This window comes from Schistocerca nitens, chromosome 4 (genome assembly GCF_023898315.1).
Source record: "Schistocerca nitens isolate TAMUIC-IGC-003100 chromosome 4, iqSchNite1.1, whole genome shotgun sequence".
NCBI classification, from domain to species: domain Eukaryota; kingdom Metazoa; phylum Arthropoda; class Insecta; order Orthoptera; family Acrididae; genus Schistocerca; species Schistocerca nitens.
Window position 1 is genome coordinate 886,087,684 of NC_064617.1, and position 26,710 is coordinate 886,114,393.

A 26,710-nucleotide genomic window follows, 5' to 3' on the forward strand; every position below is an offset into this window, starting at 1 on the left:
AAGAACTGCATCTCTCACTATGAGAGGGTGAGGTGCTTTTCAGGGCAAAAACCAGCCTTTCAGTAATACTAAAGGAGACAGTTTTGGAGGAAAACATTTTCTGGAAAAAAGAGTTCTGCTTGAAAGGGAAGATATCGTTCTCTGATGAGGCTGTTTTTCGAGGGAGGTACCTACTTGCAAACCTCACGAAATCGTGTAATTGGAAAAAAGGTGAGTAAATGCTGGTCATTCCAGACCAACTGCGTAGACTGATGATACTGCAAGAGTTACAATGAAAGCTCCAGTTGGAAAAGACAGTCAAGCTCATTCTTTCACATGTTGGAACAATTGGTGGGTTTGTTATAAATGCTTTGTTGTTGTTTATATCAACGAAAGCTGGGAACTACCACAAGGAAATGACAGCAACAAAATTTAAAGAGTGGTTTGTACACTCTTTGCATCCAAACATAGTAAAAAAACTCCACTACAATATTCGATAATGCATCATATCACACCATTCAATTAAACAAAGCCCCTACATGAAGTAGCATATACTGGCTAAAGAAAACGGTATAGGCTCATTCGACAAGGAAATGAAGATGACAGAACAGCTGGAAATTGTGAAAGTGCATAAATTATGTAATAGCATTTACGAAATAGACAAATTTGCGGAAGAAGATGGTCACACCGATCATTGCCATTTCAGTGCAATAGAACTCGTGTGGGCACAGGTTAAATCATATGTTCAAGACAAAAATGAAAGTTGTGTGCGAGGCATTAGGCAGTATTACTTCAACAAAATGGAACAATATTGCCAAATATGTGTGGCACATCTTAGAAAAGGCATGGCAACAAGAAGGTGCACTGGAACAAAGAGTGTGAGAGTTAAACAGTGAGATCTGGGATCAATAGTCACAGCTGCAGCAGCAGTAAAGATAGTAACAGTGACACAGAATGTGTGTCTAGTGACAACACACTTTTTGAATACTGTGGAACTACCCTCTTCCTCAAGACACAGGTAAGAGATGCATCTATTTATTAAAATACTAAAACATCATAAATATTTTATCTTGACATATATTTCTTAACCTTTTCTTTTTAACTAATAAAGAAGTACATTTCAATCCCCTGAGATTATCAATGTTTTTTTCACACTTTAGCTGTAGGGGATTGCAACAGTTCTAGAATTTCCTGGTGTGATATTTGTATTCAGGTGATCAGCATGGCGTAACAACGAACAGCTGTGTAGTAGCACTGGCTACATAGTCACTGGCCGTCATGGATGTTCTTTCAGTGGCCTGACTATATATTTTTGCAAAATGATCATCTGTTTATAGACATTTCTTTCAGTGACCGGCTACAGCTTTTTGCATCCACTGAAAAATTATCATCTGTTAACATACATACTACGCTCTTCAGACTTTCACATGTTCTGCGTCAAATCTTATAGCTGAGGACTTTCTGGATGTCCAGAAGCATTCAGACTTTTATTGATTCTTCTGTCTGTTAATAAGAACAGTGAAATTTGTTCTCTTGTGATATTATTTCTTTAAGTCAAATTTCCCATAGACTAGTAACTCTTTATCTTTCCTTTACACTTACAGTCAGGAGATATTGTACTGATCATAAGGACATCTTCACATTTATCATCTCCTGCTTTCTTTGGTGCCTTGTATGGGTTTTTTTTCAGAATATTTTGAGGCCTACATTAATTAACCCATTAGCGCCGGAATTAATTTTTTCGTGAATTTTTTTAAAAAATTGCGTTATTATGTCTGTAAAAGGCATAAATTACACAACAGAGTTGTTTCGACGAAAGTCATTACCGCCATTAGCGAGATATTTGATGTTGCCATATAGCAACGCTAGGTGCTTTCACTACCTAATTTTATATGGATTACAACTTCAACTAAAATAAGTAGGTTATTGAAATTTCTTATTACATATACAAGTTTTGTGCAAATTTATTATTCAGTCTTCATCATACAATTGATACTTTATAACACAGTACAATTAATAATCAAAAATCAAACCTTGAACTCAGCATTATTTTACATGAATTGGAATACAACAGTCAATACACAGTCCCACATTACACTTTGAACACATTGTTCTCACAGTAGATTTACAGTCCTTGTGTGCACACCTTTTCTTCATATTTCCTTCTGTGTGCTGGACGAGGTGGCCAGTCTTATCAAACCTAATTGAATATGATATGCAGCTGTCGGAACATGCCTCCCGGCTCCTTTTGGTAAAGCTTGGTGTCTTTGCAAGTACACTGTTGCTACTTCTCTCTTGAAATCAAGCTGAGAAATAGTTGGGTTTCTTGCTTTATTTTACAAAATCCAACTGTTTTGTATGGCGACATTTAACATCCGTGTAAAGAGACATCAGTACCATTTCTTGCTTCTTATTGCAATGTGATAACATGCTAGATTCTGATCTGTCTGATCGGTACCTCCCATATATGTATTACATTTGGCTACCAGTTTTGGTCTGGGAATCATTATAATTCACTTTTTTAGTTGCGAGAATCTCTTGACTTGGCCAACTTCTTGTGCACCACATGAAGAAAAGATTATTGTGACAACTGAGTTGTCCAGCCACCGCACATACACAATCTTCGTCTGTGTCTACATTTGGATCTGGGGGCTCAACAAACACATCACCTTCAATATCGTCATTATAAAGAATCTCCAGCGCCTCAGCAAGAGAGAAACCTCTTCTAAAATGAAAAAGAGAAAATTCATCCTTTTACTGAGTACAAGCGCCTAGCGTTGCCATATGGCAACACCGACGTTCAAACGGCCTAAATGAACGCGGATTATTTCACAGCAAGCAGTAACCTCCAAAGAATATATATTTGAGTATTTAAAGCATAACCATACTAAAAAACCAAATTATATATATTAAGTTACTGTGCAAAACATACTTACTCGAACTTATACTCCATTTTTCTTCGTCATTCAGCAAACAACGAGTTGCAACACTGCTTACGCCACAGAATTTAATGTACTGTTGAAACTATTAAATTGTAGTGATCTTTACAGTCTTGCAGAATGGAATCCAGTGCTACCAACACACTCGCTTCATTGATGTCGTGGAATCAACGATTTTTAAAAAGTGTTACAAATGTTGCGATATGGCAACGCACGGCGGTAATGGGTTAATGTACGATTTCTTGAGCTCTCTCATTGATTTTTATAACATGAAGTATTATTTCGAGAACACATATAACCTTCTTGTGCTATCTTTCAGTGCTCTAACTCTTGACAGTAGTTCTGAATCACTTATTTCTCAAATATCTCAATGCTGGGAAGCTATTTCCCTTTATAAACATTATTTATGCCTTTCTCTCTGTGATTCACACTCCGCACTGAGCAGCATGTTCCTGCCATCAATTCTATTAGCACAAGTTTCTTGAAACCAGATTTAATAGAATAACATGCACTGTTTCTTCTATGAGCATCTTGGTTCATCACCTTTGCACTTTTTACTTAACGTCTCTAGTATTACATTCTATCATTCACCAACTGTAGTATTTCATTCTCTTTTTTTATTATACCAAGTTTTTTCCTTTCTTTCTTTGTTTCTATAGAACTGCCTTTAATGTTTTTGTGAAACAGACTTATCGCAAGGCCTCTGAGAACTGGAAAATGATCTTACCACGTCCTCTTTTGTTAACATTCCACATATTATTATACATGACAAAGGAGACATTTATCATACAATGAGACTCAACTAAAACTAATAGTAGATTTCTGCTGATAAAACATTTAGAAAGTGCTACAGACTGATGGGGTATGCCTCGAAGGTGTACGATCGGCAGTTCTTTAGCATCTGATGTAAAAACTGAATCTCTCTTGCATTCACAAGCGTGAATATTATATTCTTAAGGATTACGATTTCAAATAAGAAGGATGTATGGGGAGAGTTAAGAAGGGAAAGTGAATGTGATAAATAGGTAGATGAAGCAGGTAGGGTGGGGGTTCATAGGAAGCTAAAGCACTGACAAAGCGCATGTGTGCTGCACTGAATCCTATGCATTTGCATTTTGTTTTACTGATTCTGACACTGTATGCATGCAATCACTCGTGAAATCAGGAATGCACACCCCTCAGATCATTAATGGGGTTACGTCATGATGTATACATTTCTTTGTACCAAAAGCATTCTTCATACATCTAGATACCCTTGTGGGCCCCTGTTCACACTAAAAGTGTCTGAGTAACTCGCTCTTCCTTGTTGACCTTTCACCAAACTATTCCTCTTTCCTCCCTGAGGAAGGAACTAATAGTTCCCTCCCTTTTACTTTTATATGTATGTACTGGCAATACTAAACAATTGGCCTCCTGAAGGTAGTCAAACAGTTCTAGCTAATATCAAGTATGATATGCTCATCCAAGACAAGTTAGTTTAAAATCTAGTTGAGAATTACAAATTATTTAGGAATAAAGGAGACGTCTCACCGAAAAGCAAAAGTGCTACGTTGTCAACAGGTACACAAAGAAAAGGTACAGAGCTTTGCTAGCTTTTGGAATGAATTCCGTTTTTCAATAATAATAATAATAATAATAATAATAATACAATGAAATTTGATCATTACATAAGCTTAATCTGTCAAACAGATCAGGCAAGCAGAAAATTAATTTATCTAATTCAGTGTGGCAAAAACTAACCTATCTTTCAGTGAAGATGGAAAAGAACAAATATTGTGCGTGTTTTCACTGAAGAGAGAATTCTAAAAGTTAATGGCCAAAAGGTTTGAAACATGTACACTCTTCAATGAATCCGTAACTTTAAAGACGAAAGTAATAATGAAAATGTGCTTTTTTGGGGCACTTGCTACAACAGTGTTTTGTGACACTAGACTCCACTGTAAAGTTCACCTTGATTTTTCAGGTTATATCCTAGTTGTTTACAAATTAGGCAAGCGCTCTGCTGTTTGTTTCTAAGAAATGTAATAACAAAAATCTTAAGTTAATCTTTAGTTATTACTTCCCCAGAGGACAACACACGAATTTATTACAATTGGACAAATATATGAAATAAGGAAGAGTTTATTGTAATTCATGACATGATCCACCCATACCCATAATGATGCTCCTTGTATTACGATTTCCAAGTAAATTCATACAACTTTTTATAAAATGTTTTGTCAATGACATAGAAGATTGAAAATGCCAAATATTTAAAGCAACAGTTTAACCTAACTGCAAAGATAAGGTGACAGCAACAAATCAAATACGTTCTTATTGTATTCGTAGTCAATGTGGACTGAGCCAAAAGTTAAAGTAAATTGCTCAGAAATGGTGGTAGTGCAGCGTGTACGGTTTTATACTTTCTAGGCCAGCTAGTGACTGAAACACTTTGCCTCACAGCAGAACAAAGCACAGAATACTAGTATAGCTGCCACATCCTACAACACAACTATAGAGAAAAAAATTTAAAAACAGCACAGAAAAACTACAGCAACAGGGCTGCAAAAATATCGCAGATGTTACACATCGATAAAAATAACAAAGTGATTGACAGTCGAGCACAGGAGGGGATGATACTGTCAGTTCACGCGTGTCAGCATATAGAATACAGCTGCAGCAACAACTGGGTGCTTCAATCCTGAATAAATTAACACTCCCTCCATTAACATACAGTATTGGGTTCATTTAGCAAGGCAATAACAGTTTTATCATTTTCACAGAAACTACACAAATGACAAAAATGAGCCAATAAGCCTACTTCCTGACCAAGGCTGCAGGTGAGTATGGTAACTTATCAAGTTAGCCTTCTCCCGAGAGATATAGCTTTAAAAGCTTTTATATTCTACTCATAACAGAAAGCCATGATGATGATGGTGATGATGACATGCCCATAATAAAAAGAAGAATACACTTGCAAATAAACTGAAGAATTCAATATCACAATCACATTTTGATTTATTTAGATACTGAGTGCACTGGTCTTCTCCAAAGATCAAAGTGATCCCATTTCATGTTCACTACACTCAAGGCTGTACATTCTACACGTGCAAACCAAAACATTTATACACAATAAAAAATTGGTAATCAGAGTCAAAGCCATGAAGACCAATAAAGACTAACCAGTGCATCAATAAGACATTTTGCAATGAATGTTCTGGCACATATTAAAATGGACTACACATTCTCCACATTATATCCAATTCTCTAGCTTTTAACACTCAAGATCATGAATAAACAAAGCACCTCACTAAACGTTCTGCAAAATGTTTAATTCAGAACAGTATCGGAAGCTCAGACACGTACTGAAAAATGTGATAATCCAATTTTCTTCAGAAAGTACCTTCACCTTTTATCTCTCCCCACCCCTGTCGTGCATCATGCGAGACAGGGTGTGTCCAGTTCCTTAGAGCGGCCGTGGTACTGGGACTTATGGCTCACAAGACTGTTGCGCGAACGGTAAGACCTGCCGCACACATCACACGTGAAGTTCTGGGGCACGTAGAAATGCGTGTCAGCCAGGTGCCGCTGGAGGGACCAGGTGCGTGTGAATGTGCGGCGGCACACCGGGCAGTGTGGGGAGCCAGGCTCGGTCGCGGGTGTGGGTGCGGCCCCAATCACTGGGTCAGCCGCCCTCCCTCCGTTCCGGCCCCTTCCTTGTAGCTCTGCAACCACACAGGCAAAGGAAGGGGCTCAGCACGGCAGAAAGGGGGCCTCCCAGTAGGTGACACACACACACACACACACACACACACACACACACACAGATACTATATTTCTCAAATGTGAATTACGGAAGGAGTACATATAACCACTCGTTCTGTAACTGAAGCATTAAGTAGTCGAAATGAATGTACATGGATACACTGTCCCGTGTGTGTGTGTGTGTGTGTGTGTGTGTGTGTGTGTGTAGGACATTTCTTGAATGGTCGGCAGCGTTTTCATCTAGCTTGTGTGTTCCTGGCAACCACTTGATGCCTCAAACTGTATGGTGCATTACCTTTACTCTTTTCATTATTTGTATTCTCCTCTGGACTTTCCAGCTACATGTCAAATACGAACAACAGATCATTATGTTTTTCTGAATTGTTTGTAACTTAACAAACAGAGCCCACAGCATATATTTATTACACGATGCAACACAATAATAATTGCTTAAGAAATATAGTACTGAATTCAAATCATTTAAATTCACCCAAAATTTTGGTTATGTTTTCAGACATCTATAATTATTTTTAGTTGTTCAGTATTCATTTTAATATTTGTGGCACCTTTTGTTGGAGTCTTGTGTTGGCTGCCAGCCAAATAGTTAATGTTGCCACAGTTTAATCACCATCTGACTAAGAAACATTAAATTTTGAATTACATAAATATAATGTAATTACAATAATTAATGTAAATAATAATAATAATTATTATTATTATTATACAATACGAATTACAAATTTTCAGGTAGTTTTCAAGTTTTGTTACTGGTCTGCAGTGAAACGTCAACAAATGATTTTCTTCAAGAAATTGATAACCAGAAAACTGGATAAAATTCTGGATGAATCATACGATTGTAACGCACCATTTAACACCTTGCTCCACCTTCCTAGTGATCTACAATAAATTTAATCAATTCTTTATTATTGCATTACATGCCTCATACAGTTAAACACTGTATCAATGTTAACAATAAAAGGGTTCCATTAACAATATGTTCTGGCAATTTGTTTTGTATTCATCACTAAGCAGCTGAACAGTCTCAAAATAAATGTTTTAAGTGCTGTAAATTATGAAACTGTAACGGATATATGCAACACTTTATTTTTGTGCTAATATTTTTAAACTGAATAATTTACATAATGAGAGATCTTTACGTGTGACACAAAATTGAATTGTGATCAACTGATTAAAGTCGTCTTAAACTGGAACACAAAGATCAATTGAGTATTATCAAATATAAAATGACATATTATCGGACCAAAGGGAACTTTGTACACACGCACACAAACACACACACACAATGAAAAATAAACTGTGACAGTTGTCAACTAGCATCAACAGAAATGATCACAGGAACTGTGATAGTCCCCACCCGGGGTTGTTCGGCCATCTGGTGCAAGTATTTCTATTTGCCACCACTTCGGAAACTCACATATCTTTGAGATGAAACGATTAGTACAACACAAGTACCACGTTCCTGAGTGAAGAAAATCTCCATCCTGGCTGGAAATCGAATCTGGTGCCCTCAGGTCTAGAAGCATTTAAGCAAACCACAACTTCAGGCGGCACCAGTGCTCACCATGCTTTACTAAACAACATCCTACTGGCAAAACATTCCTCCTTAACTCTGACCAACAAACTATCCTAGTTATTTATGCAGAACTTCAGCTTTAACGTCGTATGAGAACTACGTCATTCTTCAAACTGACACTGGCTGTACAGTTCAGTTATAATAAGAGATGATTCTATTTAGGATCAATATGTTACTATTGTAATCACTTAATTTGTGTCATACTTGTTTCATAGTCAAGTATTCTTGTGTGAAATAGGGTAATATGAAACATTAAGTTAATACAGATATTAAATTTACTTTATGAAGGAAGGATTTCATTCTACCAAATCTTTAATGTATTTTTCTGGCAATTGCAAAATAATTTATCTGCAATTCCTCTCCAGTTGCAATGTTTTGGTTTTTGTTTCAATCAATAACCTTACATTGTTCCATTCTCCTTGCATACAAGTAATGAGCACCTAAGATTATTTCTCAAAACCAATCTTACAAACTAAGATTCAAATGAAAAAGCCTCAGAAAGTACATCTGGTCTCAGGAGAAGATTAGTTATTTGTGTGTGTCATGGCTCATAATTTCAACCTCTCACTACTTAATGGAATGTATTAATTTGTTTATAACTGAAATGTCTAGAATCATAACTGGACAAGCCACAAAATTTATGAAAATGAGTTAAAGTTATCAATTTAAAGCAGAAGACTATCATTATCACGTGAAACAAGTGCAAAACTGCCCATGTCTTCATGTTAAGGTGCATCCATATGATGCCTTTTTGTATTCAACTTTGCACATGCACATAAATTTCTAACAGCGCAACTATGCATGCACATTTATGCATGCTTAATTTCCTGGAAATTAAGGCGGTGTTAAAGCGTATTCCTCCCCGTCTTCGGTTTTAAGCAGACGACACTTTGCTTGGGCCCATATGTGTAGGATTATATAGTGCATTGAAGTTATACTGTAAGGGCAATTTATGTGCTGTAATGTCTGTTGACTCCAAAGGAAAGTTGTTTAAGTTTATAGATGATTACAGAGAAAAAAAAGTTGTGTGGAATGCCACTTATGAAGATTATTTGAATAAAAATTTGAGATGTGTTCCCCTGAGTGTTACATATTAGATAAAGTCTCTGATCTGTAAAGAATAAGATACCATAAGTTAAGAAGTATGAAAACTGAGAAGAATAAGCCAAAAATTTATGAAAAGTTTATATGGAAACTGTGGACAAATACTCATGCTATGCCAACTTAAAAAGCACAACTGAGGAGCTTGACATCAGAATAAAACAAGTGATGGGGCATGTGTAGCTCCTCAACAAACTCCTGAAAATAGAAATGCAGCACACAAATTAAGGAAAAAATATGAAGCTAAAAAACACAATCTCTGTTCTAGTGTATTCTGGCATCTATGAAATTTCCAAATTTCTCAAGTTTGAGGACATTAATCTACATATCGTATTTCATGATTAGATACAAAACGCATTCAAAGCAAATTAACCTTCACATAACTATTATGAAACTCCCTTAAGTATTTCTCAGTTTTCAGAATAATCACTTTTTTTTAATTTATTCGCGTAACATTGATTCATTACGCACGACAATTGCATGGATATGGAACAAGTCATAATTATACATGAGAATGTGAGGCGTAGCGTTGTATAACGACCCTGCCTTGGAGGCGGTTAAGTGAGAGATGTGTCTCAGAGCTGGATAGTGACAGATGGTGATGCGAGACTAGATGCGCATGGACACGCACGTAGTTTATGTATCAGTCGATAGAGGACAATATTGGATAGGGGGTCTGTGATTTTAGTTTCGATTGTGCCCACTAGAGTGCACTAAAGTAATAGAATGTTTTTCATAAACTGTTCTAGTATTTTCATAAAGTGTTATTATGTCTTTTTGTGTATGTAAAATGTTATGTGTGTTAGCAGTATGAATGATGGGTGAGTGTGGTTTAACGTTAATATGAAGATAATTGTTTAACGAGTTATGTAGTAGGATTTAGTGTGGGAACATTTGGAAGAAGTATGGATATGGACAAAGGGGATTTTTGTAGAATAGTTTTGTAAAGTAAGTTTATGGTAAAGTGAAAGTTAATTCAGGTATAAATAACAATAGTAAATAACTTTATACATAAGCAAAACTTCAGCATATTAGATAATTACGTCGGTAGAAAGTGAAGTCGTGAGTTTTACTATTTTGCGATTGGTTATGGATGAAAAGTGCGGACTGACGTGGGAGAATGTTGTTTTGCTATTAGCTGTTGAGTAAACTGACCAATGGTAAAGCAATATTCTTCGCGCACCTTTCTCTGCTGGTAGAGAAGACTTAAGAGTGTCCTAGAGAAGAGTGGGAGCCTAGCCATGAAACAGTTCGGATGTGTGTAGTAGGAGTAGTTCCGATGGAAACGATAAGTTGCCCAATCTAGTAGAGTTTAATATATCAAAAGTGTTGTAATGTGACGGCATAATTATTACGATGGGTGTGCAGAAATTTCGGAATTTCTAAAAGTGAATTTTGTAATGAGAAAAGACATATATTCCACATTGCGTATTGAGCAGGTCGGTGGCTAAAAACTGTGACTGCATTTGGTACTGACAGACTTAATATTTGGCGAGCATTATCAATCAAAAACAATCAGTATTTTTGTAGCTATTACGTTTTCGGGAAATGCAACACCATAAACTTGCTAACTTGAGTGAAAGGGATTGTGAGTGACTGTGTTAAGACTAGCACGGGCTTGGCAGTGATACTTGTTCACCTAAGTTTCAGAATATATTAATCGAGGACAAAATTTCCAAACTTTCATTAGTGTGAAAACTCTCCCCCGAATCGTAGATTAGTGACCTAAATTGCAGCCTGGTTCACGTCGAAGTACAGTAGGTTTCACTCGGCTTTCCTACTGATGATCTGCTGAGACAATGTTCACAGGTAGGTGCAGGTCCATCGTAAAGGGACGGAAGGAACCGAGACGCCGCAAATGGTACTCATAGATGCTAATACAAGGTGTACAACTTTGCTTCCGCTGTTTTTTCCCCAACATTTGAGGCTTTAATGAAACAAATTGGTTACACAAGTATCATTCAAAGTATTTTCCATCGCTGGCCACCACTTTCTCCCTTCTTTCAGGCTGTATATGACTCCCACGTTGAAAAAATTGTTTATCTTTTGAAGCGATCCATGAATTGATCCAATTTGTGACATCTTCATGAGATCGGAAGTGTCGGTCAGCCAGGCCATGCGCCATTGATCTAAACAGGTGACAGTCAGAGGGAGCAATGTCTGGAGAATACGGGGTGGGGGGGGGGGGGTAGGACTTCCCATTTTAACGTTTCCAAGAACGTTTTAACCTCTTTTGCAACGTGGGGTCGACCATTGTTGTGCTGCAAAATCACTTTATCATGCCTCTCGTTGTATTGCGGCCATTTGTCTTTTAATGCACTGCTCAAACACATTAATTGCGTTCGATAACGAGCACCTGTGATTGTTTCACTTGGTTTTAACACCTCATAGTCCACAACACCGAGCTGGTCCCATCAAATGCAGAGCATGATCTTGGAGCCATGAATATTCGGTTTGGCCATTGATGTAGAAGCATGGCCGGGATATTCCCATGATTTTGTGTGTGTACGGTTATTGTAATGAACCCATTTTTCATCCCGTCACAATGGGATGCAGAAATCCCTTCCATTTTTGCCTCTGAAGCAACTGTTCACAAACACACGAATGCTGTTCCATGTCTCTTGCTTTCAGCTCACACGGGACCCAAGTTCCTCCTTTCTGAATCATGCCCATAGCCTTGAGACGTTTTGAACAGGCTTGCTGTGTCACTCCCACTAATTGTGCCAATTCTTCTTGAGTTTGATGCGAGTCTTCACTCAGCAGTGTCTCCAATTCTGCATCTTCGAAAACATTCTCACTTCCACCACTATGCCAGTCTACGATGTTAAAATCATCGTTCTTGAAGCGTTGAAACCACTCACGACACGTCCTCTCAATAACAGCATCGTTACCATATGTACTTGAGAGCATTTGATGAGACTCGGAAGCAAAGTTATATACCTTGTAGATACAAATTGCGATATTGTAAGGAACAAAATATGCTAGTAATTACAATCTTAGGCATTTCCTATGGTAAAAAGAGGTATAAAACAATCAAATAATAAATTACAATTATTCCACATTACCTGTTACAAATTTGATAGAAGTGAAATGCTTTGTTATGAAATGAGGAATAAATAATTCAAATGAGTTGCCAATTACTAGCTAACAAAATTTTATTGCCAGCCTTTGCTGTGGTTTCCCAAGCAGAAAGTCTAAATCTCTTTGTAACCTCCACCTGAAATTTGCAGATAAAACGTTGTTATCAGGTCGTATTTCTGATACCTCTGTTGTTTATATACATCTTTACCTACAGTCACATTTTTTGGTCTCCTTTTCATCACAATACATGCTCCCAAGCAAATAAGAGAATACATAGCAGATTGCTTGTGCGATGAGGCAACATGTGTACACGAGAACGCCAGTGCGTACATGTGTCCTTCCCGCATATATGCATTCTTTCCACAAATTTTTGTGCATGCCCTTTTATTCCTGTGCATCTGCGATTGTGCACGACGAAAGAGGCATCATGTGGATATATCTTTACAGAGCACTGAATTCTCGATCGTGCAACAGGATGGGTCAAGTCTTGCAGGGCAGTGAATTCATAATCGAGCATGTCAAGAAATGAGCAACAATCTTCATGCTCCAACATTTTTGTCTGGAATCTTGTGTTGTTAAGATTATGCAACAATGTGACCACATCAGTAGGCAATATTTCATTTGAACATTGACAACACCAATGTTTCGCACTAATAACTGTATTTATGGACTTCTTACCCTGATGAATATGAACAGATGTTATCTAATCAATGAACTGTTTTCCAAATGAATGTGGCTTTTTGAGTTGAATAATTGGAAACCACAGGCTGGTGATATACTGAAGCCACCCTCTCGATGGCATTTTCCATTAGCTAAGACAAAAGGAAATTTTATGAAGAGAACAAAATTATGTCCATGTAAAAGGTGAGGTATTTTACAAAAAGATATTGGAAAACAGCAAAGTCAATATAAAAGAAGAAAATCACTGGCTCAAATGACACCTCACTCTGACCGAAGGCAATACTCCCCCTGTCTCTAAAACGAAAGACATAAAAAGTCTCCTCAACATGGGAAGATCTTCAGTCATTGCAGTTTTATAAAACAGAAACATCAGACAGTGAAACAGCCGGCAGTGGGAATAAGAGTTCCAACATAGTCTCCAAGTCTGGGTCAACAGCTCCCATGAAATGCTGATATTGTAATCTAAATGAGAGAAAACTGAAAACTTAAAAAACAGTACTACTCAGTACAGTGTCTATCATAATAATGGTTCTACTAACACACTTGATTATTTGCAGATCATTTTATTTTTATTGTGTTTAAGATCTGAGTGATCTACAAACTTTTAGTGAGAGAAATCCTACTTTGTTTCCTCCTCAGTTTTCTGATATTCTTCTTGATATGCTATTATTCAATTTATGTTGAAATGCTTTTTTTTCATTGCTATAAAGAAAAGTAATTACAATGTCACTTTATTGTCATCTAACTGCCTTTTCACAAGATTTTATAATTTAAAAAAAGTACAGTTTTATATAAAAAAAAGACTAAAATTACAAATATTCTCTCCATAAAAATATAAAAGTTATTTGCCTCAATGAACATCGCCTTACATCTGATAATATTAAAATTCTAAATAAAATTGAAAACTTCAAAGTAACCAACAGCTTTTGTAGACGAGAGAAACCACATGGAGGCTCTTGCATACTCACTCATTCTGATATAAAACATGAAATAAGAAACGATTTTAATCATTTGAATTAAGAGCTTATATTTGAAAGCTCCTGTATTGAACTGAGGGACCTAACTATCAATTTAGAGTACCAGAGAAAGCTACAATTGAAGCTTTTCTGGAGAAATTTCATTGCCTGCTTGAAAATCTCGGTAATCAAAAAAGGATAAAGACTGTAATAGCTGCTGACTTCAATATCACTATCACAGCTGAAAGCAATGATGTGTCCAAATTCACTAGCATAATAAAAAAATTTTTGGCTTCCAATTAAACTTCATGCAACACGCTAGAGCAAGTGTACAGTCAGCGACCTGTAGCGATAATACTTAAATTATGCATTGAAGACATTCATATGTTTTGCATAGATTTAGGAATCTCTAAACACACTGCATTATTCATTGAACTACCAAATATTAACTAAGAAATTTCATGCAACCACAGCCACATGAAATCAACTTAAATGAAAAAAAATTCAACTATATTTAGAGATTGGATGGCCTTCTAACAGCAATATTTGAAGTATTAGTAACTTTGACAAATTTTTAATTAGCTTTCTTGAAATATTTAATGAAATTTTTCCACTTACAAGGGAACCTCCCCATCGCCCCCCCCCCCCCCCCCCTCAGATTTAGTTATAAGTTGGCACAGTGTATAGGCCTTGAAAAACTGAACACAGATCAATCGAAAAAACAGGAAGAAGTTGTGTGGAACTACGAAAAAAATAAGCAAAATATACAAACTTAGTAGTCCATGAGTAAGATAGGCAACATCAAGGATAGTCTGGGCTCAGGAGTGCCATGGTCCCGTGGTTAGCGTGAGTAGCTGCGAAAGGAGAGGTCCTGGGTTCAAGTGTTCCCTCGAGTGAAAATTTTACTTTCTTTATTTTCGCAAAGTTATGATCTGTCCATTCGTTCACTGACGTCTCTGTAATAAGTTTAGTGTCTGTGTTTTGCGAACGCACCACAAAACCGTGCGATTAGTACACGAAAGAACGTGCCTCTCCAATGGGAACCAAAAACATTTGATCGCAAGGTCATAGGTCAACAGATTTCTCCACAGGAAAACACGTCTGATATATTCTATACGACATTGGTGACGGCATGTGCGTCACATTACAGGAACATGTTGTCGACCCACCTAACTTGTACACTTGGCGAATGGGTAAAAAGATTCTTCTCCCTTTCCCGATTTAGGTTTTCTTGAGCATGTGATAATCACTCCCAAAAAAGTGATGAAAACATAATAGTTTGTCACAAACTGCAACAAATGAATGCAACAGTTTCACAGTCGCACAGTTTTCCCTGTGCTCTATCAAAACATATGTTCTTAACGTTTTCAAATTTTTCCGTGTGTAGACCGTCAAATCCTGCATATGTCCAAGCAAATCTGAACATGTCCAGGAATTTTGGAGAGCGAAGTTGATTATGTGCGAGTGCCTGAACTTTGATAATTGTCTGAAAATAAAAAAATTAAACTTTTCACTCGAGGGTAGTCTTGAACCAGGGACCTCTTGTTCCGCAGCTGCTCACACTAACCACGGGACCACGGCGCTCCTGAGCTCACACTATACTTGATGCTGCCTATCTTGCAAATGGACTACTAAGTTTGTATATTTTGCTTATTTTTTCATAGTTCCACACAACTTCTTCCTGTTTTTTCGATTGATCTGTGTTCAGTTTTTCAAGGCCTATCCACTGTGCCAACTTGTAACTAAATCTGAGGGCGGTGCGATGGGGAGGTTCCCTTGTTAGAATAACATTTAACTAATAAACTTAAAATGGATAACTCAGGGTATAAAAATTTCTGGTTTCAGGAAGAGGCACCTCCACAATGAAAGGAAGAGGCACCTCCACAATGAATTGAAAGATAATAAATATGACATTTTACTGAGTGTGTTAGACATTATAAAACTGTATTTAAAAAAGTTGTGAAGACAGCCAAACAACGGGCGAACAATAAATTCATTGTACAACATAAAAGTAAGACAAAGACAGTGAACTTCTTCCTGTTTTTTCGATTGATCTGTGTTCAGTTTTTCAAGGCCTATCCACTGTGCCAACTTGTAACTAAATCTGAGGGCGGTGCGATGGGGAGGTTCCCTTGTTAGAATAACATTTAACTAATAAACTTAAAATGGATAACTCAGGGTATAAAAATTTCTGGTTTCAGGAAGAGGCACCTCCACAATGAAAGGAAGAGGCACCTCCACAATGAATTGAAAGATAATAAATATGACATTTTACTGAGTGTGTTAGACATTATAAAACTGTATTTAAAAAAGTTGTGAAGACAGCCAAACAACGGGCGAACAATAAATTCATTGTACAACATAAAAGTAAGACAAAGACAGTGTGATCCACTGTCAAATCAGAGTTAGGTATTATAGTTAGTAGTAACAATAAGGGGTGTGGAAAATGTTATATTATCATAAGAAAATAAAAACTCTGCTGGGTGGGATGGGATACCCACTAAACTGATTACAGCAATGTGTGGCATAACAACACCTCCTCTAACTAAAATAATCATCCAATCTTTTGAACAGGGACACTTTCCTGATGTGTTGTATGCCGAAGTCGGACGTCTGATTAAGAAAGCGTTGAGGGAAGACATGGCAACCTTAGCCTTATTTTTATTCTTCCAGTCCTGCTGAAAGTGTTCGAGAAAGTAGCTGCTAGCCAGATCATAAATTTTATTGTAAAAAATAGTACTTTATTATTAGTAGTAATCAATTTGGATTTCAATGAGGACAAAACACTCTGTGTGCAGTGAATAACTTTACTGGAAGGCTACGCAAGGAGTAAAGTTGCAGGTTATCTACTATGATCTTACAAAAGCAGTTGACTCTGTGACCACGCCATGCTCATCTACAAATTAGACAAATATAGGATTAAGGGCAATGTTCTGAATTAGCTCATGTCATACTTGCACAACAAAAAATAAAGGGTAACTATCTCATAAATATAAATTCCCCATCAGTTCTGTTTGCAGACAATAATACTTCTGTTTTAATTGAAGATAGTAATGCAAAAAAAATTCCGAGCTCCATCGTATGCACACTGGATACATTAGAAAACTGGTTCCAGTTAAAATGGGTTGCAACTGAACATTGCAAAATTCCATATGGTACATTTAAAATTTAAATATTCGAAATGTGTGGACCTTAAAATATAACATAACAATTAAGTTATGGAAGAAGATGACACAATCAAATTTCAAGGATTAAATGTGGACAAGAACTTAAGCTGAAATACACATACTGACTTTCTATCAAATAAATTAAGGAGTTTTGCATTTGCAATGCAAATATTAGCAAATTCTACTGACTTGAGTACACGAGCAATGGCATATCTCAGTTGCTTTGATTCTGTCATTATATCGGGTAAAATTTTCTGGGGAAGTTCAAATGGTTTATCTCAAATATTGAAACTGCAGAAGAAAATAATCAGATACACGTGTGCTGCACAGCAAACACAATCTTGTCGCCCGTTACTTTGGAAACTGCAAATATCAGTTGTTCCCTCCATATACATTTATGAAATTATAATCTTCCGACACAGAAGAAAAATTACTTGAGGAGAATAATTTTCATCAGACATATAACATGAGAAATAATTTATTCCTCCTAGGCACCAATTGAAATTATATACATAGACTCCACAGAACATGGGGATGACAATATATAACAAGTTAATGGGCAAATACATATTTAATATGATGCCAGAGATTCTAAAAACAAGGCAATGGCAGATTCTGTGGGAGGAATGCTACTATTCTGTATAAGAATCCATTGAGGATATTTGAGGAAGGGTTTATTAAGTTTAGATTTTTTATTGTATGTATATGTAACAAAATTTTATTATTATTATTATTATTATGCTTTTTGTTAACATTAGCTGTTCTATGTTTATGGTGAAATTTCACCATAATTTTGATTATGTACATTATAAGACTAATAAAACACAATTTAAAAAAATTGCAACAAAAATGGCCAAGTCAAAACTCAAGTTAACAAAAGACGGGGTCATTATGAATCAGTTTCACACAGAACTTAACTCTTCAATGACTGGGTTGGTTTTGGTACTAGACACCTCAACTGTAGCACACTGGCTCAGTAAAAAATATGGCAACATGTTGTCCGTTTAGAGGATAATTTTTTACATTAATCTTTAGCTTCTTTTCATTCAAAGGAGTGAACTAGATAAGCTACATGCAACCACCTCACAAATAAGCGTGAGTCTAGTTGATGTTTTTCTGTGACATGATCAACCCTTGTTGAACAAAGCCATGAAGGTTAATTAACCAGGAAATGATCGAGTTAGTGCTAACTTCAGGTGGAGCTTACATCACTCTGCAGGTGCAGTTTTTTATAGGTGGGGATATGCAAGAAATGGCCTACACCTTACTACAGGAGAGGGAAAAATTGCTGATCTTTCTTTATTTTTGTGGTCAAGAGACTTGTCAGATTCACCAATAGTAAAATTAATTTGATTTCAAGTGCAAGGTGAGCCCTTTCTAAGCTAAATACATCATCCAGGCACACTGTTTTAAGGGGATACGGAATCGGATTTTGGGTTAAAAAATCGAATTTTTTTTTATTGGCGTATTATATTCTGCCATGTTTCCTCTTTAAAATGACGTATCATACATAGCTCTACTACAATTATAACTATTTTATTTTTATATATTTGTGAGATCGGGTATTGCGCTTTAGTTATACACGTCTCTCGTGGCTGACCATGAACTTTTTGGCAGTACCTTTAAAGTGACATGAATTCAACTATCCCGGTTTCCAGCGACTATTTATACACTAGTTGCCCGAAAATGTTTCTCTCTGGTTTCCTCAAGTTACTCTTTGACTTTGTGGCGGGACTGTTTTGTAAACAGTGTGATATAAGAAAGTAGTTGTTGTTGAGTTATTTCGTATTTAGTGCTTCATTTTTCGCAGTGAAAATGCCTAGAGCTAAAGCAAAAGTATTTAAAAAGCGTGTGAACTGGCAAAAGAAAAGAAATAATGATTCATTAGCAAAGCAAAGCAGTTCATCATCATCACTGTTGGAAAATGTGAATCCACCTATTACTGATTTGCCGAACGAACTTACACCAAATGAAAACAGTGCTTCTCATAAAAAACTAAGAGATTTGGAAGAGAAATATAATTTACTTGATAGAGGGAATGAAGGTTTTGAACTCATTGATACGAATATATTGTGTGAAGCTCTTGAAAACAGTTTGTGCTGCAAAAAATGTCATGGAAACGTTTCTCTGAAAGTAGAATCCCATGTTGGCCTGGCTGCCCAGTTTAATTTAATATGCAGTGTTTGTAAATACAGCTGTAAGTTTCCAAGTTCGGTTTCAGTAACTGTAAATAATGGATACAAGAAAACTGAACTTTATAGTGTAAATATTAGGTTAGTTTATGGATTGCGAGCAATTGGTAAGGGCAAAGCAGCTGGTGATATGCTATGTGGTGTTCTAAATCTTCCAAGTGCACCTTCAAAGTTTGAAGCTTACAATTATGTACTAGGATCTGCAGTTGAAGATGTAGCACAGAAGTCAATGCAGGTTGCTGTGGAAGAAGCAGTGGAAGAAAATGACGGCAGTCGTGACCTCACAGTGGCGTTTGATGGCACGTGGCAGAAAAGGGGCCACACCTCCAACAATGGTGTTGTAACAGCAACTAGTGTTGATACTGGCAAGGTTATTGATGTTGCAATAATGTCTAAATACTGTAGGTGCACAGGCAGGCTGAAAAATGAACACAGTGATGACTGTATTGCTAATTATTATGGTAGTAGTGGGGCATGGAGGTTGCTGGGGTGAAGAAAATTTTTCATCGCTCTTCACAGTGGTATAATGTTCGCTATGTCAAATATCTGGGAGATGGTGACTCTAAAGCATTCAAAGAAGTTTTGGAAAGCAAACCATATGGGAACAGTGTAAATATAAGCAAACTTGAATGTATAGGACATGTGCAGAAGAGACTGGGTGCCAGGCTGAGAAGGTTAAAATCAGTTATGAAAGGGAAAAAACTAGATGATGGGAAAACCTTGGATGGCAGAGGAAGATTGACTGATTCCATAATAGACCACATTCAGAACTGCTATGGCCTTGCAATCAGGCAAAATACAGGCAATCTTGAAGAAATGAGGAGAGCTATATGGGCTTTATATTTCCACACCGCATCCACGGATGAGCATCCACAACACGGTTTGTGCCCCAAAGGTGAAAACAGCTGGTGTAAATACAATAGGGGACTAACAACAGGAGAGAAATACATTCACCACCACAGTCTACCATCAGCCATCATGGCAGAAATAAAGCCCATTTTCAGAGATCTGGCTGACAGAAGTCTTCTGATGAAATGTCTTCACGGAAAAACGCAGAACCCCAACGAGTGCTTGAATAGTGTGATATGGCATCGTCTCCCAAAAACAGTGTTTGTCGGAATTAATACACTACATTTTGGTGTGTGTGATGCTGTGGCAACCTTCAATCTTGGAAATATAACTAAATGCCAGGTCCTTCAAAAGTTGGGTATGTGTGTTGGTTCCCGTACGGTACGTGCTATGTTCTTTTTAGATCAGCACAGACTAAGGCATGCTGATAATATAATCAAGACATTAGTGAAAAAAGCAAGACAGATGCAGAGGGGTGCCAAAAGAAGACTTGAAGATGATTATGAAGACTGTGAAGGGGGTATTAGCTACGGATCAGGAATGTTTTAATCTTCTTTCTCCGTTTCCCGTAAGTTTACTTTTTACTTCATCTAGGAACATTATCTCAGGTACTGGTCAACCTAGAAGTCTGAAATTTTTATGACGTAGTGACATAGGTCCCTATTACATACTGAAACAACGATTTTTTAATTACTTGATTTACAAAAGACTTAGGGGTGATAGTCTAGTAAAAAGCGATGGAAAAAATTTACTTAAAAATAAATGTACAATATCTCTGTAAGAAAATACTTTGACAATAAACTGTTGTTTCAGTATTGTTGTAACATATGAATGCACATACAGTAAAATTTTTACCTCTCTGTCTCCAAAAGTTTGTGAGAAAATGTTCCCTATAGTAGGCATATATTAACATTGCGGGGATAGGTGATTCCGTATCCCCTTAAGACAGATGAAGTTAAATGGAGTCTCATGAAAAACATTTGTGTGATTATGCTTACAGTAATGCATCAGAACTAAAATATAATGTTAATGAACTCTTGGTCTGTTCAGTAATCGAGAAATCCAAAAGAATGTTAACATGCTGTTGCTGTCAGAGCATCATGTAAATACAGATCAAAAAATGGAAATTCCAAGATGGAAGTTAACAATATTGTGAAGTGTGGTTTCAGTTGTCACTGCAGTTTGTGTGTGTGTGTGTGTGTGTGTGTGTGTGTGTGTGTGTGTGTGTGTGTGTGTTGGGGGGGGGGGGGGGGGGCGCGTGTCTAGTTTTGTCGATGACCTTACTGGCCGAAATCTTTATTTGTTACAGTCTTTTTGTTGTTTTGCCTATCTGCGACTCAGCATCTCTGCTATAAGGTGAGTAGCAACTTTTATAATATTGTTACATGTAAACATAGAAATTCATAAAGGAGCAGAAGATAGTGTCCTATTTCTGCGAGCAAGAAAGGAGTTGTTGGGTATGTTAAAAGCAACACCACGTTCAAATCTACAGAAACCAGTAGTTTCTGGTTACATCAGCAACTGGAAACATGTACTTGTGAATTGCTGTTACCTAAACATTCATTTATAATTATTATTTTCAAATGTTTGTTGAAACATCTGTGCCTTTACTATGTCACCCGGATGACAAAAGAAAGCTTATGGTAATCTGTGAAGATTTTAATATTAATTTTCAGTAAGAATTGAATAAAAGAAATGATTTGGAATTGTTACTTAAAACTTAATAACCTGAGCCCTCCTGCTGTTCCTACAACAATTGCACAGGATAGCAGAATGCTAATAAGACGATTAATATGTACGAGTAATGCTTAGAAATAGTTATAAATGTTTACCCTGTCACAAATGGCAATTCTAGTAATCATAGATGACTAGAATGCTGTAATAGGGGAATGAATAGAAGACAGAGTTACAGGAGAATATGGGTTTGGTAGACAGCACTAAAGGGGAGTAGGAATAACTGTTCTTTTCAACAATTTCCACTAGTGATAGTGAATAAACTGTTCAAAAATCACAACAGGAGGACGTTTACTTGGGAAAAGCCTGGAGACACGCGAAGATTTCAGCTGGATTACATCATGGCCACAAAGTGAGACCGAAATCAGATAATGAATTTAAGGCCTACCCAGGTGTAGATGCAGACTTTGATCACAATTTGCCGGCCGCGGTGGTCTAGCGGTTCTAGGCGCTCAGTCCGGAGCCGCGCGACTGCTACGGTCGCAGGTTCGAATCCTGCCTCGGGCATGGATGTGTGTGATGTCCTTAGGTTAGTTAGGTTTAAGTAGTTCTAAGTTCTAGGGGGCTGATGACCATAGATGTTAAGTCCCATAGTGCTCAGAGCCATTTGATCACAATTTAGTAATGATTAAGAGCAAACTGAAGTTTATGAGAGTTGTTCAAAAGAATCAGTAAGAAAGAAAGTGAGATACTGAAGTACTGAGAAATGTGAAATTAAAAGCAAGGGTCTAACATTAAAGAGTGCAATGGTAATTCCACTATTGATATAGAAGACATAAGGGATCCTGTATTAGTGTCAGAATTTAAAAGAGCTCTGAAAGACTTGAGATCAAATAAGGCAGAAGGGACCAATAACATTCCATTTCTAAGCTCACTGGAGGAAAGGACAACCAAACGGCTATTGACACTGGTGTGTGAAAGCTATGAGACTGGCAACGTATCATCAAACTTTCGGAGAAATATCATCCATACTATCCTGAAGACAGCATGTGCAAATAAGTGAGAGACCTACTGCACAAACAGCTGAAGAGCTCATGCATCCAAGTCGCTAACAAAAATAATATACAGAAGAATGGAAAGGAAAATTGAGTACCTGTTAGATGACTATGTTTGGCATTTAGCAAAATTAGACAACATACACACAAGCACACATTCATGCCAATGCATCTAACACACACGACTACTGTCTCTGTGGTAATGTGTATGGGTTGTGTTTGCGTGAGTGAGTGGTTGTGTGTATGTTGTCCAATTTTCAAAAATATATTGTTGACTGAAAGCTAATTGCGTGACAGTCTTTTTGTTATGCTTTTCTGCGACACAGTGTCTGTCCTTTATGGTGAGTAGCAACTATCCTTTTCATTATATTGTTAGTATATTACAGAAACTTAGTAATGGTTTTTGCAGATGTCAGTGTCTTCTACATAGAAGCATAATGCCATGGTATGTCAAGAAATGTATTATTGTATATGATTACTGTAAACACAGGTCGACAATTAACAGTACCCGAATCACATACGTACTTGTTGAACTAGCAACAGGGAACATATAAGAAATATAACCAAGTCTGGCCTCAGTAGACAGAGACTGTGGTCGTGTGTGTGTGTGTGTGTGTGTGTGTGTGTGTGTGTGTGTGTGTTATCTAAATGAAGGCCTTTTTGGCCGAAAGCTTAACTTGTTTGACAGTCGTTTGTAACGCCTATCTGCAATTCAGCATCTCTGCTGTATCGTGTGTAGCAACTGTCCTTTCCCTAATACCGTAATTACTCCATCCTGGATTTTCCATTGTTTAAAAATATAACCAAGGTATATAAGGGAATTATATATAATACATTTGAATAAAAAAAATACAAACAGTTCCAATATATAAAAGGAAAGGCCCAATTTTAACATTTTATAAGAGATTATACAGAATCAAAATAGTGTCTGTTTTTTGCAAGTTGATAATTCAATAAATCTTTTGAATTTAGGTGGGAATGATTACATACTTCAAAGTCTTCTAGGAGGTTCATTTTGTAGTTCTTGTCAACTAAGTAAGTAAACCGAAAATTCCTTTACAGGTGTTCCCATTAGCCACTATGTGAAGTGTCAACTTTGTGGGATTATTATCTACACTGCGCTGTGTGTACACATATCGATGTGGCCGTTCTAGTAGAACTTCTGGGTTCTGCACAGGAAATAAATCTCAATTCAAGGCTGATTTTTGTGTCTTAATGGGCCACACAAAAAACATTAGTGGGCCACTTGTGATTAGCAGGCCGCTATTTGCCCACCCCTGGCCTATGTCCATCCGGATGTTCATTAGAGTACCAAGTAAAAAATAGGAAGTAAATCGGTCAAAAACTACGATGTTTTTGGCAACAGCGTTTACTCTTTATATATTATATTTATTACAAAATATATATAGCACATGTCCATCCAAATGTTCATTAGATGAACGAATAAAAATTAGAAATAAATCGGTCAATTCTTTTCGAGATTTTCGGTAATAATGTTCCCGTTTTTTAGATTAAATACGTATTTACATATTATAAAACAGCACTCCAATTGGTATGCAAACCTGTAAGTATTTGAAGCAAACATTGTGTCAAAATTTCAAAGCAACTGGTGAAGAACTTTTGCAGATTTCATGTTGTGAACAAACAAATATAGATGATACTCTATGAACATTTGGATGGGCACTGGCTATGTATTTTCTTAATATATAAGTTATACATAAAGCTGAAAAATTGCCAAAACTCTAAAAAACTATATATTGTTAGCAAAAAGCTCAGAAAGTTCTTCACCAATTTACTTCAAAATTTTTACACGACAGTCTCATAAACATTCATATGGACATAGGATATATATTTCATTAACCAACAACATTAAATTGATTGTGAGAAATAATATGCTGTGCATTGTTGTGTTACGAATATGTGCGGTTTTGTTTTGTTTTCTCCCTCGCAGTCGATTTTCACAGAAAACAGTAAAGTCGTATTTACAGCTTATCGGCTTACAATTAGAATACTACCATGGAATCTGAATATGCAATGACAATAAACAAGACTCAGTATCAGAGAGAGAGGGAGGAATAGATGGACAGAGAAAGGGTGCAAGGGTGGGGGTAAGGGTGGGAGGAAAGGGACAAAGAGATTGGGAAGGAGGAGATGGACAGAGAGAGGGGAAGAAGGGGATGGACAACAGTGGGCGGGAGGATGATGAGATGGAAAAAGAAAAGGGGGGAGGGGGGGTGGAGAAGATCAGGGTGTATGTTCAATTCCCATGCGTATTTAGCAATTGCAAAGCATCACACACACTTAATTATGCAGTTGACAGTTTTCATCTTACTGAACTAAAAGAATGTGGAGTGTCACATTAAGAGACCCAGGGAATGCACAGAACAGAACAGCATCTTGAAAGTGGAGAGTAATCGCTACAGGCAGGTAATATCTGATCCGGTCTTGTTACCAACAAAAGTCATGGTGTAGTGATATGCACATATACAGATGAGGATAGTACCGTGTACGCAAGGTATAAGAGGGCAGTGCACTGGTGGAGCCGTCATTTGTACTCAGTGAACATGTGAAAAGCTTTCTGACATGATTACAGTTGCACGACAGCAATTAACAGACTTTGAATGCGGAATGGTAGGCAGAGCTACATGCACATGACATTCAATTTTGGAAATCGTTTGGAAATTCAATATGCCGAGATTCAGTGTCAAGAGTGTGCTAAGAACGCCAAATTTCAGGCATTACCTCTCATTATGGACAATTCAGTGGCCAACAGCCATCACTTAAAGACCGACAGCAGTGGTGTTTGCAGAGAGTTGTCAGTGCTAACAGACAAGTGACTCTGTGTAAAATAACCGCAGAAATCAATGTGGGACGTGCGACGAATATATCCGTTGGGACAGTGTGGCGAAACCTGGCATCAACGAGCTATGGCAGAAAATGAAAAACGCGAGTACCTTTCTTAACAGCACGACATCGCCTGCAGCGCCTCTCCTCGGCTCGTGACCGTATCGCTTGGACCTAGACAACTGGAAAACTGTGGCCTGGTCAGAAGAGTCCCAATTTCAGTTGGTAAGAACTGATGGTAGGATTCGAGTGCAGCATCTTCTGCATTTAGAGTAACCGCGCATTTTAGAGATGAAAATATAAAAAAAAGCTCACTTACTTTTCTTATTTCCACCCCTCAATGAATTAGAGCATCATATTCTAATGTAACTCTTCAACAAGTAAACAACCTTTTTGCACAGAAACATGAAATAAAGATGATTTGTGGCACTCACTAGAATTTATTGTAGCCAGCTACTTAAACAGTCATGTATACCGACAACAGCCCCAAAGCACATTTACTCCTTTATGAAGTTAGTTGCCAGCAATTACTCACAGTTCTGAAACAATGGTAACATTAAATATAATAGCAGAAAGAAAAATCACTTGCACTGTCCACCTCTAAGCACTAGTGTGCCACAGAAGGGAGTGAAATATTCACCCATAAAAATCGTTGACCACATAACCAATTATGTGGGAAAGCTAAAAGGTAACAAAATTAACTTCAAACACATGATGTGCTTGACATGAACTCCACAGAACATGAAAATGTGGAAGAGAGGAAAGTTATGAACCAGGAATTTGTATCTTTCCTCTCCCTCCACTTTTTGGCACATCTTTATCACCACCAATGGGTACAATTTATTTCTTTACAT

General features: G+C 37.1%; 1 protein-coding gene across 11 annotated transcripts in view; it reads right to left on the reverse strand.

Moving 5' to 3' along the window:
- LOC126253415 (broad-complex core protein-like) overlaps positions 1–26,710 on the reverse strand; it is a 227,998-nt gene that overhangs the window by 103,705 nt on the left and 97,583 nt on the right. For 3 of the 11 annotated variants that reach the window (XM_049954732.1, XM_049954733.1, XM_049954731.1), the window contains exon 6: positions 6,307–6,622. The exons of the other annotated variants lie outside the window; for them this stretch is intronic. In XM_049954732.1, the coding sequence (XP_049810689.1) occupies positions 6,336–6,622 (287 nt within the window). In that variant the 3' untranslated portion in view covers positions 6,307–6,335. The remainder of the gene's footprint in view (positions 1–6,306; positions 6,623–26,710) is intronic. 11 annotated transcript variants of the gene reach the window in all.